Here is an 18,728-nt window from a genome sequence, read left to right on the forward strand (position 1 = left end):
GAAAAAGACTCTGGGACCAGATGGATTTATAAGTGAATTCTAACAGACATTCAAAGAACGACTAATTCCATTATTATATCAGCTATTTGAAATAACAAGTAAAGAAGGCACCCTGCCAATCCTTTTCTGTGATCCAAACGATACAAATATAGTCTTGATACTTAAACCAGGGAGACATAAAGCAAAGAAAGAGGGTTGTTGTAACCGGAATGGCCTTTGTTTTCTTTGAGTGACTCAGCTTACCTCATTGAGCCTCTGGACGCTGTGGCTTGCTCTTCCAGGGCAGGAAGTCCAGCAATCATGCCAGGAATCAGAACTTTCTGTGTGATGAGTCATGGGGCTGGCTGAGGGGAGGTGTTAGCTCCAGAACCTGGTCTACGCTAGGGGGAGGGGCCAAGTCAAGAACCAATCGGCCCTGGTCATTCAGGTGGCGCTTGATGATGTCAAAAACTCTATAAGAGGGGAGAGGACAGCTTGAAGTTCTCTCTTTCCTCTTCCGGTTGGTGTGGGAGCAGCGGCAAGCAAGCGTGACTCTGGGCCAGCCCTTGCTCTTGGGCCGAGCCCAGATGTTGGTAACTATAAATTGTGTTGGGTCTGTCTGTTGATATTTGTAATTTGTTTGTATTTTGGTTTCGAGGTTCGGGGTGCTTGTTTGTTTTTTCCCCCAAACTAAATGAATGTTTTGAACCTCAGGGTGCTGGTTTTTTCCCCTGAAGTAAGTCAATGAATCTGTATTTGGTCTGTCTCTTGATGCTTGTCTGTATGCTCCCCTGAACTAACTGAATGCTAACTGAATGCTGGCGTTTTCCCCTGAACTAAATGATTGTTGTCTGTATGCTAACTGAATGCTGGATTAAAGTAAGTTGGTCAACCCCTTCACCGTGCTTTTCTTGTTTAAGCAGATAAAAAGAACCTGTGCTTTCCCGGCAGCCTCCTGGGTGCCGGCTGTGGGGGAGGGATCTTACGCCCCCACCGAAGCTGCTAGCTGGGTTGTTAAAACAGCTGTAGACTAACAGCCCAAATAAACACTGATGCAAACATTTTAAATAAGAGATTAGCAGGTAGGCTACAACAATGTGTCAAGGAAAATGATACACTCTGACCAGGTTGGATTTATACCAGGAATGCAGGATTGGTTCAACATAAGGAAGGAGGAAGTTAGGAATGGGTGGAAAGGAAGGAAATAAGCATTTGTACAGTGTGTGCTGTGATAGGATAAGAAATATGATCTCATATAATAAACAATGTTAGTAGTTTAAATAATTAAAACTATATAATAACACCAATAGATGCTTTAAAAAGAGCTTTTTGACAAAATCCAATACCTGCTTCCGTTAAAAACACTAGAAACATAAGAACGAATGGAGCTTTCCTTAAGGTTGTGAATAGTATCTGTCTAAACACAAGAGCAAAAGTCATACACAAATTGAGAATGGAGGGGATTAGGACAGCAGGTGGTGAATCGTGAGAACTGAGTGGACCACACAGACTCCATCTTGTGACTTAATTCTGGATCCAGCTCAGTTCCCTTTCTATTCATTAGGGGTCTAGTCTAACTTCTGTCTTGTGAGAAAATGTTATTCAGTTGTGGGAATTGGGAGAAAACCTTATTACTGTTTGAACCTGGCTCTGCCTGGCTGGGAAGCTGGACCACCCCTAGCTGTTGCTTAGAGACCCTTAACAAGGACCTCGGTTATGCCAATCAGAACCCTGGTCAGATCCAAAGATTGATGCAAGGAGTTTTCTCACAATTGTCCATCTCAAGCAAGCCATGTGTCTTATCTGAAAACTGGCCCTGTACTGACCAATCAGTTACTGTTTTTCCATGTTCCTTTGATTGTTTAGAGATACTTTGTGTGGATTCAGGGAGGAGTGGAAGCTGTTGATCCTATTGGCTGGTGCTGCTTAACTCCCTTTCCCCTTCTAGCCTCACACTGGGAGGGCTTCAAGGCCCCCAGCCCCAACAGTCCCTCCACCTCAGCTGATGGCTCAATATGCTTGGAATCTCCAATCACTTTACTTCCTTTTGATTTTCTCTTTAACCCCAAACATTCCAGTGTCCAAAGAAAAGAACAAGAGTTCTGAATAGGGAAACTGGGAGCCTGGACTCATTCCTCATTCTCGCCATCACTCATGTCTCAAACTTCAAACATGCCAAAGTGCTTTCCTAGACCCTGGTCCCCCCCCCCCCCCCCCGCCATCTGCCCATTCCTCACATGACCAACAGGGGCTGTCTAGATTCCTGGCCTCTACCTGCATGTAGGTATGCCCCTGCCAGGCCTAAGCAGGCCCAACCGAACCCCCTAGTAACCACTTAGTTTCCTCTTCCCTCTCAAACTTACTGGTGCTTTGTGGCCCACTTCTAAAATGCTCTGCTGAATGACCATAGTAACCTTCCTCCTATTCTCTTCAATTGACCGCTGGGGCCACTTTGTTTTTCTTGCCTGTCCAACCTTATGTCTCTGCCTTTTTCCCACTTTGCCACTGAACCTCTAGGCCTCCCTTTTGGCTCAGGGCTTGGTGGTTAAGACCTGCCTAGCACATACCTCTCACAGCATTGGTCAGCAGGTGGCTGGTTCTGAGGGGCAACATGTGGATATAGTCAATGCCAGTCTTCTCTGATATGGTCACTTCCACACTGAGATTTGGCACCACTTGGCCAGGTCTGACACTCACAGCATGCTGGTGTTTCCCCAGGAGGCGAGGGAGCAATTCCTCATAGGTCAAGGCAAATGTTACCTCTCCACCTGCGGCTACATTTGTGGCAATTCTGAACTTCTTGATCTCATCGTCTCTGGGGATGGAATAGTCATTGTCATTATTCATCCGTGGACTCCTTCACTCTTTTAGCCCCATTGAATTCCTTCATTTTCCTCATTCAGTCTCATGAATTCCTCTCCCTCAGTTGCTTCACTCGTTTGACTCTCCAGGTCATATGTGCAACCAGCACATATTTAGTTAGTCAGTCAGCCATTCACTTGGCTGTTCATATTCTTTAACAACAATTCACACGGCCAGAGTGCCTTTGCCATCATTGTGAATGTTCTACATCCTGTGCCCAAGCCAACTGGGGCACCTGACCCTCCTGTACCTACTTGTGCTCTGGAGGGGCCAGGAGGAGACACCCTCCCCTGACCCCCCTTGTACATAGAACTTCAGAACTAGAAAAATAAGAAGCTGTTGATCTTCCAACCTCTCACTGAGGAAGTAGGAACACCCAAATCTCCACCCCCACTCTGTCTTTGCCTATAGACATTTAAGGGGGGAGGGCAAGGATCCTCCATTTTGGAAGAATGGAAAGAGGGAGGTGAAGGAGCTGAGAGGGACACATTATTGCCACGGTCATGCAAGTCAATGAAGTTTCCAAGCTGGACTTTGGTGAAACCAGGAATCCTCTAAGACAGACTTCAGACTACTGCAGATTTGGGAAGATGGATTTGGAGACCCTTACTGGCTGGCCACATGGGCAGCAGTCCGCCCTTGTTTCTTGGCTTCCTCATACATTTTCTTAGCCTGGTGCCTCTCTTTGACTTCAACTGTGTAGACTTTGCCATTGATGGTCCTGATGGGGAGACAGGGAGTCAAAGAATTACTAGGCTTCACAAGATCCCTGAGCTGTCAGGAACCTGAGAGAGCAACCACCTGAGGTCCAGAGAAGGTGAGTCACTGGTGTCTTTTAGCTCTTCACTGAGGTCTCACCAATCTCATTTTTCCCTACCCCAACCACCTGTGCTATTTTTACTGATGAGTAAACTGAGGGTCAGAGAGTTGACTTTCTTAAGATCACACAGAGATTTCTGTGCGAGTAATGCTTCAACTGGATGACCTCTGAGGGACTTTCCAATTGTGCTGTTCAATGACTCTTACCTTCTCTTTATCCTATATTAGTTATCCTGTCCTCCTCCTACTCAAGAACCTTTCATGGCTCCATATTGTCTATAGGGTAAAGTTTAGACTCCTCAACCTAGCATTGGATGTCCTTCCCAAACTGACCCCAACCTCCTCCTATGTTCCCCAACTCCAGGCAGATTGATCCCTATCCTGTCCCCTTTCCACTTCAACTCCTTCCCATTTTCATACCTTTGCTCAAACTTCCCCAGCCAATTTTTGTTTGTAGACTGATTTCCCCCTCCAAACCAAATCTGTCCTTCAAGGCTCAACCCAAACACCCCACCTTCTTTGGGAATACTTCTCTGAGACCTTGAACAAATCCTCCCCTCAACCCATACTAATTTATTCACCTAATAAACACACCTACTGTGTACAGAGACCTATGGGACATTGTCAAGGAGATAGAAAGTCTGCAACACAGCCCCCCCCCCCCCCACCCCCGACTTTGCCTTCTTGGTAACTGTATGCTAACTGCCGCTCAAGCATGGAGAAGGAGCTGACATAGCAACAACCAACACTTGCAACTTAGGACAATAGGCAGCAAGGCAGCAAGTGAAAGTGGTGAGAGGGCTGAAGCCTGCTTCTGACACTTCTTGGCTATGTGACTATAGGAAAATCCCTTAGCCTTTCTGAGCTTCCATTTTCTCAGCAGGGGCTGCTAAGGGGCACCATGGTGTGCAGAGCACTGGGTTTGGAGTCAGGAAGGCCTGAGTTCCAATTTGGCCCTAGACACTTCCTGGCTGTGTGACCCTGTGTCACCTCTGACTGTAAAATGGGAATAAAAGGGCACCTACCTTGCAGGGTCATCGTGAGAACCCGACGAGATCACATTTGTAAAAAGGGCTTAGCACAGTGCCCGTGATATGGCACTTAATAAATGCTTATTCTCTCCCCTCCCCCATCTAGAAATGGCAAGAACAATACTTATAACTCACAGGTACAAGCAAAGAAAAGGTTTGGGAAATCTTAAAGCGCTGTATAAACAGAATCTATGCCCCTCAGTATCTGTTTATATCTCTTATCTCCTCTCTAAACTCTGGTCAGGGCAGTAAGATTAGAGATTCAGAGAGAGCCAAAATTGCTTCATTAACTGGGCAAATTAATCTTTTTGGAACTCAGATATATCCTTGGAGCCTTCCCAGGTCAGGGGAAGGAACAACCAGGGGCACAGTGTCTGGCACACATGCGCCCTTAATAAATGTTTATCGATCAACTTTCCCTTTCTCTTTCCTTCTCTCTCTCTATGGGCCTCCCTCTCCCCTGGTCTCCTCCTCTCTGTCTTTCTTTCTGCCTATCTGTCTTTTCTCTCCCCCACTGGATTATATCAACATTGCCAATAAAATAAACTTTTGGTACCCTTTTTCCAGTGGCTCAGAATAGGCCTCTTTCTTTTGCTGGCCCTGGAAGTGGGTGGATGTGTCTGTGGGGCGTGTGCTTCCCTGACCAGAGAAGGCAGGTCTCTGGCTTCCACATAGAGAGTGCTCTGTGCACCAAATTCAAGGGCACAGAAGGCTCTTGCTGTGAGAACACAGAAGACCTCTCTATAATGGGGGCAGTCTTCTGCTCCCTTTTCTTCCCTCCAAAGGGGAGAGATTAAATTGGATTTATTTCCAAATTAAGTGTATTTACTTTCACCCAGTTGAACAGTGACCTGCTCCTTGGCATTTGAGGCCTTCCTATGATATAGCCCACCCTTTCTGTTAACAGTGTTCCTTCTTCCTTCCTCCACTGCTTCCTTGACTCCATCCAGAACACTTATAGGCTCCTAAGATTTAGAGCAGGGAGGGGCTGTAGAGATGACCTCATCTAACACAACTGGCTCATTTCTGTAAGTGTAAGGTGGAGAGTGTGGGGCTGAGGCCCCTGGGGTTGTAGGTTGGCAGGGCCGAGAACACCTTGGGGATCCCATAGTCCTACCCCCATTGTAGGGATCAGATGGGAAGGTACTTGGGTGAGAGCTACCTCTTAGGAGATTTGGGAATCAGAGACTTCTGGAATCTTATTGGAAAGGATTTGGGAAGATGTGGGAACTCCCTCGAGAGAATCTGTCCAGGCCCTTCTTGAAAACCTTGGGGCACTGTGCCACTTGGCAAAATGGCTAGAGCACTGGCCCCAGAGTCCAAAAGGTCTGAGTTTGAATCTAGCTGTGTGACCCTGGGCAAGTCATTTCTTCTCTCAGCCTCAGTTTCCTCAACTGTAAAATGGGGATCATAATAGGACCTCCCTCCCAGGGCAGAGTGATTACAAATGTAGAGCACTTGTAAGCATTAAAGTGGGATATAAAGACTGAAGTGAGAGGAAGCTCAATACTTTTGAAGCCACCTCATTTGTTTTTTGCACAGCTTATTTTACAACTTGTTCCTTCTAGTTTCCTCCCTTTTAACTTCTCCCTGTTGGTCCTAATTCTTTCCTATGGTGAATTCCTCTAGATAAGCTATAATAGATAGATAGATAGATAGATATATAGATAGATAAATAGATAGATAGATGGATATAGATAGGTGGATGATAGAAAGACTGATGTAGACAGACAAAGGGATAGATAGATGGATGTATAGATATAGACATAAAATAGATGAATAGATATAGGCAGACAGATGGGTATAAGCAGACATATGGAGATACACAGGTAGATAGATAGAGACAGATGGATAGATAAAGATATGCAGATGGATATAGACAGACAGATAGATGGATAGATAGATAGACAGACAAGTGAATGTATGGATGGATAGATAGACAAGTGAATGTATGGATGGATAGATGGATAGATGGACAGATAGACAAGTGAATGCATGGATGGGTAGATGGATAGATAGACAAGTGAATGCATGGATGGATGGATGGATAGATGGATAGATAGATAAGATAGACAAGCGAATGGATGGATGGATGGATAGATGGATAGATAGATAAATAGCCATCATGTCTTCCTGACCATTCTGAGATAAAGCTCTCTAGTTCCTCCAACCTATGTTGTTCATGATGATGATGATAATACCCTGAGATCGTACTTAAAGGATGGCACAGCACTCTACAGACATGATCTGTGATACGTGACGATCGTCCCAACAGCCCTAGGAGGGAGGCGCTATTATGATCCCTGTTTTACTCATTGAGAAATACGCACTGAATTAAATTCGTTCTTTTCATTTCACTGCCCATCCTTGTTGGCTGAGCTTGTCAACCCCCCTCCTAAAATTTGGCATCCAAAGCTGTCTTCCCTCTTCCTAGGTCCCCCAGACCCGCCATGCCCCCCCCCCCATACTCATGTGGTAAAGTTGGAAATAAAGGCCAGGCTGGGCAGATCCAGGTCAAAGACGGCTTCCTGGGCCTCTGAGTGTGAGTTGGTCATGACAGACACAACCTGGGTGTGGGCATAGCGGGACACAATGGTTGAGCGGATGGAGAAGTGAGTCACTGGAAGCTAGAGCCAGAAGCGGAGGCTTTAGAAGTTCGCTTGGAGGTATTCCATCAGCCTGGATGTGGGTCCAAGGAATGGATTCAAAGGTCCCAAGGAGGCAAAGAATCTGAGGCTCAGACTCCCAGACACCCTCTAAACTCCTCTTCAACTCTCTGGTCCTTCAGCTCCCAGGATCCTCAGGCCCTAAAGTCTCAGAATCTTAGGAATGGAAGGGACCTGAGGAGGCCTCCACAAAATTCCTGTAGGCTCTTTTGCTTCCCTCCACTGACCATGACCTTTGTTTCTCTCTCCTCACAATGCACAAGAGCACAGGAGGCTTCTGGGTCAGTTAGAATTCAATCTGTATTCAGCTCAGTGTTGGGCTCTGCTGGGCTGTGGGGATGTTGGGTTAGCTAGTGTCAGGCCCCTTGAAGCTCTGGGGGTTGGGGACTCACCTCTCTGTGGGTCACGAGGCTTCCCAAGACTTGCCTGAAGCTCAGAGCAACAAATATTGCTAGAGAGAAGCTGAGATGTCCCCAGACTCTTGGAAGCTTCATATTTCAGCCTCTCTGAGCTGGGCCAGGAAGGCTCTGAAAAGCAGATTTGAAAACCTACACCTTTGCGCTTGGAAGGCTACAGGAATTTCCTTTTGATCCTCCCTTCTCTTGAGGGGGCTGGAGTGAGGACAAGAAAAAGCCAACAACCTTCTCAACGCAGCTCTCATTCCCACACAAGCGAGGATTGTCCAGCTCTGCACCAGCCAGGCACCAGCTCTGGATCCAGCTCCATTGGCCTCCTCCCTCCTCTCACCAGCTCCACTTTCCCTCTGACTCCCCCTCACACCTCCATCTCCTTTCCATCTTTGGCCTCCCCTCTTTCTTTGTCTCCCTTCTGCTTCCTCTAGTTTCATCCTTTGTTACCTCCTCTCAACCTCTCCCCTGTCTTTTCCTCCTCTTCCTTCCCCTTGATTTCCCTCCTCTCTGTCTTTTCCACTCTCGAATTCCCTCGAACTCTCCCCATCCTCTCTGCTCTCTCTTCTTGGTTTCCCAGTCTCCCCCCTCCACCCCTCATCCTTGGATTCCCTGTACCTGGCACTGGCTGGACACATAGTATGTGCTTATTAAATGCTTGTGCATTTAAGCCTGAAAGCTTGACCCAGAACTACCCTTTTAGCTGAACAAAGTTTTGATATGCTTCCTAATTAGGACAGGAGTCAAGTCCTAAGGGCAGCTGCCTTGAGGATGGCAAGTCCAAGGGAATGCCAAATTCAAGGGTCTGGGGAAAAGATCAGATCCTGATAGCAGTCTGTCCTCCAAACCCCTTTCCAGCTCTCAGCTTCTATATGAGCTCTCCACTCTTGCCAAAGAAGAATCAGTGCCAGCCTCTGATCAGGCCTTTGGCTCCCCCACCCCCGCCCCCACTGTTGCTCATTCCATTCCCACACTGTCTGTCTTGGGTGAGTTCTGGCCCTGTCATGTTGTCCCCACCCTTGCTGACTCAGCCAAAGGTTCTCTTTTTCCTGACCCTTCTAGCTCTTCTCCCTAGGATTGAAAATGCCATTACTGGGCAACACATGTGCCATGCAATCCCAATGTCTCACTCTTGACATAGAATGTCAGAGCAGAAAGAGGCCTTGGAGAATGTCTCTATCTGATTGAGAAACCGACTGTGGCCTAGGCAGGGAAAGGGCCTTGCTCCTCAATGGACTACAGTGTTCAATTTGTTTTCTTTTGCAGACATTTAGTCAGTCAGAAACATTTCTTAAGCAAAGAGTTTGAGTTCCCTACCTAGACTGTAGCTTTCTGCTTGTTTATACACAGCAGATGAAATGCTCAGTGCTCCTGGGGATTCTGGGAGTTAAACATTTAAAGATATCAGGAGAATGAGTAGAAGAAGGTTGGTGGGGGAATAGAATAGGAATTCTGTGGGAACAGGCATCGAGTCAGCATGTGAGTAGAAATGACCCTAATTAGGGAGAAATAAGGGGAAAAAAAGCCAGGTACAAAAAGTACAAAAGTCTCAGGCACCCCCAATGGTGCACATGCCACACTTTGTTAGAAAATTTGTTAGAAAATGATGGATGGATGGTACAGTGGATAGAGACCTGGAGTCAGGAGGACCTCAGTTCAAATATGAAATCAGACACTTACTAGCTATGTGACCCTGGAGAAGTCACTAAAGCCCGATAGCCTCCCTGTCTCCCCGGCCCCCAAAGAAAAGGATGAACAGCAACTCAGGAGGGAGGAACCTGAGAAGGCGTGCAGATGTAGGACTGTCTCTTCCCTCATTGTGTGCCAATGATCAATGGCCAAAAACAATGGAGAAGGAAGGATGGCAGCTCCTCCTTTTTGCTGCTAATGTTACAGAAGGAGGAGTCTGCAGAAGATGCCCGAGTGGGTGAGTTGCTAGAACTCTTACCTTCCTCTTCTACACCATTCTGCCTAAGGTCAGAAAATGCAAGAGAAGGTTAAGAATAAAGGATGGAGTGAGAAGGTTCAATGAGGAAGTTGTGTGAGACTGGGGCTCTCCTCACTCTTCTTCTCCCTTTGTCTTTGTAGGGCAAAGATGAAGGAGGGAATATGCTAGAAAAGGAAAGGTGAGGAAAGAAGAGAGTGGGAACATCCTTCTCCATCTGACTGGGCAGGCTAAGAAGGGCTATCCAGATGTCTTCTCCCTTCCTTCTCCTGGGCTAACGACTGAGGCCAGGGACAGGAGGAAAAGGGGGAAGGGTGGTGATACAAGAGTGGTTTCCTGGTGGGGAGGCTTTGCATAGGAGTGGGGCACCTAGCCCTAAGGCTTCTTGCTCATTGTGCTTGAGGGTGGCCCAGAGGGAAGAAGCCACCTGGGAGGGCTGGGAATGACTAAAGGAGGTGGCTCCTTCCTCTTCTTCTCCCTACCCTTTTTCAAGACAAAGGACAAAGGTGGAACCTGTTAGCAAAGGAGGAAGGGTGGGGAGAGAAGGGCAGCCAGAAGGACTTGGCTAGGGCGGGGGCAAGGTTTTCCTCCCCTCTGCTGCTGGTGCTAGAGCTTGTATAAAGCTAGCATGAGTGACAGAGGAGGGCTGGGCTTTTTGCTCTCCATCCCCCTCCTGCCTCCCCTTCCCCCGTGCTGCTGCAGACACTGGAGAGGAAGGCTCAATCAGCGTGGGCAGGGGTGGGTCTCTTGCTCTGTCTCAGGTACTGGATGCAGGCTGGGGGTGGGGGAGAAGGGCAATGGCCCTGGGTTTCCTCTCTCTCCCTCCCTCCTTCCCTCCCCTGCCTAATAGCAAGGCCTAAAAAGCAGGGCAGGGACACAGGGTGGAACATGGGGGTAGCAGAGCTTGGAGGTTTTCGTGCCCTTCTCTCTCCAAGATGGCCCAGAGGGAGGAGTCTACCAGGGCAGCTTAGGAACCACTAAGGAGCCTCTCTCCTCCCTTCCCTTTTTCAAGCCAAAGAACAAAGGTGGAACATGCTAGAAAAGGAGGAAGGGCCAGGAGAGAAGATGGGGGACTTTGCGTAGGAGGGGGTGCACTTCCTTCTCATTGGGCTTGCCATGGCGCAGAGGGAGGAGTCTGATCTGATCGGGCAGGCCACTGGGGCGGCCTCCTCCTTCTCCTCCCTCTTGTGAGCCAATGCCTGAGCATGGAACATGCTAGAAAGGGGGGAAGGGGGGGGAGAGAAGGGTGGCCAGAGGGACTTGGAGGGGGCGGGTCAAGGTTTTCTTCCTCCTGCTGCTGCTGCTGCTTAGAAGGGAGGAGCCTGTGTAAAGCTAGGATAAGTGGCAGAGGAGGGCTGGGTTTTTGCTCTCTGTTCCTCCCATGCCTCCCCTACCCCTGTGCTGCTGCAGATACTAGGAGGAAAGATCCATCAGTGAACCCAGGGACGTGGCCACCAGCTTTGCGCCAGACACTGGATGCGGGGGAAGGGCAATGGTGTTAGGGTTCCCTCTCTCCCTTCTTCCCCCCGCTCCTTCCCCCTGTCGATAGTGGTAGTATATAAGTAGCAAAGGCCAGAAGCTGGGACTTGGGGTGGGGGGGGCAGGTAGCAGAGGTCAGTACCCTAACCCTGCCCTTCTGTCTCGCTGAGGGAGGAGTCCACCTGGTATTCTCTCCTCCATCCTCATGAACCAGGGATTGAGGGTGGACTATGCTGGAAAAGGAGGATGGGGGGGGGCAAGGTTTTCCTTCCTCCTTTTCCCCCTCCCCCTTCTTCCCCTCCTTCCCTCTCCACCTTCTGCTACTGGTGGCCTGAGGAGGGAGGGTGTGATGATGGTGGGGGGGGGGCAGAGGCTTTGCTGCCCCACCCCCCTGCTGCTGCAAGCACTGGGAGGAAGGGTGGTCAGCTCACAAACCTAGCTTAAAGACTCCTGTCCTTGTGCGGATGGTGGTGCAGCAGGGAGGAGTCTGGGAGACTCAGTGGCAGTTTCTCTGCCTGCCTGCTGGGCTGGAAGTCAGGAGCGTGAGCTTGATCAGACCCTGCCTCAGACCCTTGGTTGTTGTGTGGCCCTGGGCCAGTCTATGAGCCTGTTTCCTGATCTGTAAAATAAGAGCACCTTCCTCCAGGGTTGTGGGGAGGCTCCAATGTGAAGGGTTCCCACTGTGCGCCAGATATCCTGCCTAACGCCCCCCACCCCCATTAACTCAGGGGGTGCCATGCTAGAAGGGGGCAGGAAGTGAAGGTGGGAACCAGTCCCGTTGAGGCTTGGCCTTGGCATTTCCTGCCCTTCCTGTCCTGCCCTGCAGCTGATGCCGCTGTGTGTGGGGCAGTGCTTAGTTAGGGTGCGTTGTAGGACGGGGTTTCTCCAGTCACATAAACCTTTATCCTGAGGGCTGAGGGCCCAGGCATGGAACAATGAGCAGGCTAAACCAGCTGACCTCTCTAGGGCCCCCTTGAGCCTCCTGAGTCCATTGTGGAGGAGATGGCAGAGTGGAGGCCAAAGCAGGTTTGGCCAGAGTGGCAGTAAAGTCCACCGCTAGCCCTAGCAACGTTGGGGAGGGAGGAGTCAGCAGGCTGGAGCTGGACAGGGGCTGTAGAATGGTGATATGCTTTCTCTCTCCTCTTTCCTCCCCTCCTGCCTTGGTCCCGACAGACTAGGGCGTCCATCTACCAGCCTAGGGTGGAGAGACTCGGGTGGGAGCTCTTATCACCAGGGTTCTCTTTGTCTCTCTTTCCCTCTGGCTGGAAGGTTGGGGGTACGTGATGTGAGGGGGGAAGAAGGGGGAGGGAGAGGCCATGGAGGGCCCTTTGTCAGCAGCCCTAATCCCCTCTCTGCCTCCCCTTCCCCTGTGCTGCCCTGGGCAGTGAGGAGGCAGCAGCCACAGCAGCAGTTCCACCACCACCCTATACGTGCCCCTTCCGCATTCCTGAAAGTCTGCTCCTTGAGGACAGGGCTGTTTTCTCTTTGGTCTTTGTGGCTTATTCTCAGCCCTCAGCTCTGTGCCTGGCACAGTAAATGCTGGTCAGTTGACTTAATTTGATCCATGGCACTCCAGCCCAACTGGATTACTTGCAGCCCCCCTGAATACTTCCTATACCTGCCACCTCTGGGGTGCTGGGAATGTTTAACAACCAGCTCTCTAAGGAGAGACACACTTTGAAGTTGAATCTCCTTTATTGACATGGACTCTACCACCTCCTCCAGGGATTTTGCCAATTTCCTTGAGGGTAAAGGTTTCCAGAGGTGTCCGATTTACCAGTGGTTGGCTCCAGCTCCCCCTGCCTTCGTGACTTAGCCCTGTCTGTTCCCTGTGCCTGTTATGGCCTGCCACCCAATCTCTGCCACAGTCTTTCCAGCCCTCCATAGTGCAGCACCCTTCTCCCCGGAGCCTTCTCTGCTTCTCCCAGCTAGGAGAGGTGGTGTTTCATCTTGGCCTTAAAGGGTGACCAGGATTTCCCCAGGGCTGGGGGAGGTGTGTGTGTGGGTATTCCAAGTGGCAGGGTTAGCAGCACATCGAGGGCTTAGCGCACGTTTGGGTGTGGTTGAAGGGGCACGGGAAGGGGAGCATTGTGCAGTGAGGCTAGAAAGTGGGTTGGGACTTGGGACCAGATGGGGAGGGCCCTGAGTGACCTTGAGCTGGACTTTAAATTTGAGATGGTTGGAAGCTGTACCAAATCATTCTCATGCCATATTGCTTTCGACTGACACCTAGGATCATGATGGGGGAGGGGTGGGGATAGTCAGCAGGAGAACTGAAAGTCTCCTAGAAGAGCCACTCTACAGCGATTATGCACACCCCTTGAACCAGGGACATCACTACTTGGCAAATGTCAAAGACAGGGAAGGGTCCCTCACAAAATGTGCATCTTGGCTCTTATGGTAACACAAGACTGGAAACATAGGACTGCATGCCCATCAACTGGGGAGCAGCCAGAGAAACTGTGGTGTCTCCATGCAAGGCCATCTCATTGCCCAGGAAGAAATGATAGTGATGTGGAATTCTGGGAAGCTCAGAAGACTTGTATGAAGGGGTGCTCTTCCAAGAGAACCATTGCTGGAGAGGCCAAGATAATGTAAAGGAAGAAGGACGTTATACTTCCAAGGGACCACCAAGCCTCAGCTGCAGCCTGCTTCCCAACAACCCAGCCTGGAAGGGAAGACAGACTTCCCTCTTCCCCCCAGCCAGGAATGTCTGAGGGAGGGGCACTGGCTCCTCGGGCAGGCCTGACTGGCCCGAGAGGTCCAGAGACCTTTGCCCTGCCAGCCCTGCTTTGCTCCCTGCTCTGGCGTGGGGTCCCAATTCAGTTCTGCCCACCTGACACATGGCTTGCGCTGCCCATGGCCATGCCCCCACATGTGCCTGTCGTCATGCCTGTCCCCGTGTCAAAACGTGTGTTCAGGCCCACACCCGTGTCCAGCCCGAACCCATGTCACGGCCCATGCCTGTGCTGGGGCCCATATGTATGCCTGCGCTTATTGCCCAGTCTTTGGGCTGGGCCTTTGCCCTCGGCCTGTCAGTGCTCAGTCTTGGCTTGCAGGCCTGGCCTTGCCTGTGCCCTAGATCTTCCCACCCCTGCTCTGGCAGAGGGACAGTCAGGAGTACAGGAGGCAGGATGCTTCTCCTCCCCCCAATGCCAATGCAGTCTCGGCTTCCATTTCTGGTGTTCTGCTGCCATCTACTGGCTGCAAACATAGTCTGAAGCTCCTAATGGTAAGTAGATGGTGCTATCCATTTACCTTTCTAGAGGCCAAGTACTCTTGAGCATTGTGGAGGAAGACGATGCAAGGCCTGGAACCCTTGTTTCCTTGGTCAGGGGCCCCCTCCGGCATGCCAAGTGACAGCCTGGAAGAAGAGAGCTATGGTGGGAACAGAAAACCATGAACTGCCAGTTTCAAGGAATACCCTCTTTGTTGTCCCACACCAAGCAGGGAGTGTGCCAGCTCTTTGTGGGGTGGGGGTGCTTGGGTGGGGGGGCTCTTCTGGGCTCCTTCTGGAAGTGTCCTTTGTGCCCATGTCAAGCACCACAACTGGACTGTAGGCATCAGGTAAGTCTTTGGAGAGTCTCCATTACTTCTTGGGGACTAGACCTGGAAGGGCAGTAGACTACTATTGTTATCAAGTCAATAACTGCCTCAATTCCCTATGTCTTCAAGGAGTCACCAGCTACCTTGACTTGGACCCTCACTGAATGATCTAGCTTGCACAAAGGCATCTCAATCTCGTTATGTCCAAAACACAAGTCATTATCTCTCCTGTGTCCTGACTCTCTTCACCGAAATCGCCTCAGCAAACCTATCCTTCCTCCAAACTTGCCTGTTTCCATTAAGGGTGTCACTGTCCTTTCACTGTCAAGGTTCAATACCCCAGAGTCACACATTTTATTTCCTCTTCTTCCTTACCCCTGTCTCCCTGTCTGCCTGCCCCCCCCCACCAGTAATCTGATCAGTAGCCAAATCCTGCCAATTCTTCCTCTGTGTGGGCTCTCACATCCAGCCCCTTCTCTCCACTCACAGTCATCACCCTAGTTCAGGACTTCATCAGCTGACTCTTGCAAAGACCTCAAAATATCTTTCCCTGTTTCTGTAATAGTAATGGAATTAGAAGATCTTCCCTGTCCATTAATAGGCCTATGTGACCACATGTGTTCAATCACAGATGTATTACTGCTTTGAGCTCCAGCCCAGCTGTTATACATCCTGAGTCACAGAGCCCATTGGGGGAGGGAAGTTTGCTTAGGGAAGGCTTGCTTGTAGGAAGGCTTTCACACCTTTTGCTAATTTCTAATTAGGCACTGAGTCATGAGGGTTGTGATGCCTTCTGGCTCTGAGAAGTGTATATATACTCTGAGTTGGTATTTTGCTTTGGGGGTTTGCTTATGAGAAGGATCTTTTGATTTCCTGGTGGAGACTCTTAGTTGCCCCCCCCCCCCTGCCCACCCCAACTACTCAGATGTAAAGGCTCTCTCAACCTAGTGGTATATGTAAAGTGTATAGTAATATGGCTTTGATTAAGGCAATTAAGAGCCCTGTCTGTTGGTCTGTGCTAATTTTTCTGCTTGTATCTTTTCTCTGTATTTTCTCTGATGTTCAGGGTGCTGACTTTCCCCCTGAAGTAGTGAATGTAATTAAAGAAAACTGTTAACCCCTTTTTGAGCAATCTTTCCCAGAAAAGCAGATCAAAGAACCTGTGCTAGCAGGCAATCCTAGGTATGCTAGGGTGCTTACTGTTACAGCTTCCCATCTCTCTCATTTCAGATCCACCCTCCACACAACTGCTAAATTGATATTCCTAAAACATAGATCTAGGTTTTCACTCCTCTCTGGCTCCCTATTGACTCAAGGATAAAATACAGTACGTGGAGCTGAAGTGTTAATTAATGACTCCTGACATTTCAGAGGGAGAAACACTTAGGCAGGAGGGCTTGATGTCTTAGCATTAGATGTCTCACAGAGTCATTAGCTTCCAGTTGCCCAATTCTAATTTTTAAGTCATTTTCTTCATTAGCTTTTGTACTTCCTTCTCCACTTGATCCATTGTACTTTTTAAAGAGTTGTTTTCTTCAGTGTATTTTTTTCCATTTTGTCAATTGTATTTTTAAATTTTTCTTCTACCTCTCTTATTTGACTTTTAAAATCCTTCTTGAGCTCTTCTAAGAAGGGTTTTGGGGCTTGAGATCAGTTCATATTCCCCTTTGGGGTTTTGGATGTGGGTATATGTTAGATAACACTTGAGAGGCACTGGAGATTTCAGACTCCAGCCTCTAACAGGTTCACTCTTGATCTAGTCAGACAGGCAGGACAGCTTCAAAGAGGTCAGTAATAAGCTATATTATAGTCTAGTTTTCTCTAACTCAGTATTGCTGATAACAGCAGCACCACAAACTCCTACAGCATTCCCTAATCACACTTCTCACAGGGGCCCATGAGAAGAGGGGGGAACTACCCCTATGTCTCGATGGGGTCAATCGAGACAGGCACAACTTGGGCACCCCCTAAATCCCCTCAAGCCTCGATGGGGGCTGGTTGAGGCACACATAGATTCCCCCCTCCCAAGCCTCGATGGGGGCACTGAACACCTGCTTTATAGGATGACGGACAAAGAAGGCATATTGCCAACAATAGCCTCTCAAGTTTATATCACCGCATCCCTATATCTCACTGTGTAATGGCAGCAGATGTTTACAGTTTCTGCACACATGTTTATATTATTTATCATTACATAATGCTGCACAAGCGTGGTGGAGATGTTTTGAACCATGAGCCTGGGAACTCATATCTTATACCTGGGAAACAGATTGTTATGGCCACAGATCCATCCTGGGAAACTGAACTCCAATAAATGATAAGAAAAATCCACTTTACACACACTAAAATCTACCTTACTTACGCTAAAATCCACCTTACTGACAGTATATTGACCATGTTGTCCTCTTCTGAGTTTGTGTTTTGATCTTCCCTGTCACCAATATATTTCTCTATGGTCATTGAGTTTTTTGATTCTTCTTACTCCTGTTGTTTGCCTCTTTTTTTTGGCTTTTAAATTTGATCTCTGCTTCTGGGGCCCAGGGGGCACTGTCTCAGACTTCTTATGCTGGGCTCTAGGGGCCTGGTTATTGGTTTTCTGTGATGGGGCCTCAGGTGCTGGCTGTTGGATGTTGTAGTGGTCTGGTACTTTACTAGGTGCTGAGCTGGAGGCAGTGTGTGCCTGGTGTTGGCGCTTGCCTGCTCCTCCACCCTGGGGCTCAGGATGTCCCACTGGTCCACTGAGGTGGGGCTTGTTGCTAACTTGCTGGGATGCCTCCCGTCCTGTATGGTCCCCTTCAGCCACAGCAATAGGGAGCCTTTCCATTAATCTCTCTAGTTTTCTGAGCTAAAAGACTGCTGTACCCATCCTTGTGCCAGCTCCACCATTCCAGGATTTTTCCTGGGGCAATACTCCCTGGGGTTTTCAAGGTTGACAAGGGAGGGTGAGAGTGACTCACCCTTTACTCCACCATCTTGGCTTCCGGAAGTTTAAATAGGTGACTGTCAAACATTCAGTCTGTGGGCTGATAGCCCCAGGAGTAGCTGCTGCCACAGGCCCTGGGCAGGACTGCACTTGTCTCTCAACCAGTTCTGATGGACCCCTCCCTCCTCCATCGAGAGGTCTGGGAATTGCCACTGCTGCCAGTGATTCAACCAGCTGGGGTCTGCTCCGGCCTCACCATGGTCGAGTCAGCACTGGTGTAGTCCACGTGCTAGACTGCCCTCCTCTCCCAGTCCTGTGCAACAGATCCTTTCTGTTCACCCTCCAGGTTGTCTTGAACTAGAAATCTGCCACACTCTGTCTCTTTGTGGATTCTGCCACTCTAGAATTTGTTCAGTTTCACTCTTTAGAGGTATCTGAAGGCATTTGTGGGAGAGCTCAGATGAATTCCTGCTTTCACTCGTCCATCTTGGCTCCACCCCTGATGTCTTAACATTAAGGAAAGACAACCTGAACTCTTCAGGGAAACCCCAAGACCCTGAAGAGGGGAGGAGATATAGGTGGCTTCACTCTGGAATTGTCCCTCTACATGGATCGTTTCTCTTCCTGTAATTGTCATGCTAGTTGCTACTTACACACTATTCCATGTCCTACCTCCAGACCTTCGGCTTTGCTGTACCACCTCCTCTGACTCATTTTCCTTAGGATGCCTAGCTTCTGGAGAGGAATTTGGAACTGTGCCCAAAGGGTTTTTAAAACTGTGCATACTCTTTTATCCAGCAATACCACTACTAGGTTTGTATCCCAAAGAGATTTTAAAAAGGGGAAAAGAACCTATTTGTACAAAAGATATTTATCACAGCTCTTTTTGTGGTGGCCAAGAACTGGAAATTGAGGGGATGCCTATCAGTTGGGGAATGGCTGAACAAGTTGTAGTATATGATTGTAATGGAATACTGTTGTTCTATAAGAAATGATGAACAGGCAGATTTCAGAAAAACCTGGGAAGACTTACATGAACTGATGCAAAGAGAGGAACCAGGAGAACATTGT

General features: G+C 49.0%; 1 protein-coding gene across 1 annotated transcript in view; it reads right to left on the reverse strand.

Moving 5' to 3' along the window:
- The window catches only part of ITIH6 (inter-alpha-trypsin inhibitor heavy chain family member 6), a 33,205-nt gene extending 19,126 nt beyond the window's left edge, over positions 1-14,079 (reverse strand). The window contains 5 exon segments of the mRNA XM_036740741.1: positions 2,547-2,794; positions 3,452-3,562; positions 7,137-7,318; positions 12,147-12,250; positions 14,025-14,079. Coding sequence (XP_036596636.1) covers positions 2,547-2,794; positions 3,452-3,562; positions 7,137-7,318; positions 12,147-12,250; positions 14,025-14,079 — 700 coding nt within the window.
- Positions 14,080-18,728: the final 4,649 nt, after the last annotated feature.

Source organism: Trichosurus vulpecula, unplaced genomic scaffold (assembly GCF_011100635.1).
Source record: "Trichosurus vulpecula isolate mTriVul1 unplaced genomic scaffold, mTriVul1.pri scaffold_71_arrow_ctg1, whole genome shotgun sequence".
Taxonomy (NCBI): domain Eukaryota; kingdom Metazoa; phylum Chordata; class Mammalia; order Diprotodontia; family Phalangeridae; genus Trichosurus; species Trichosurus vulpecula.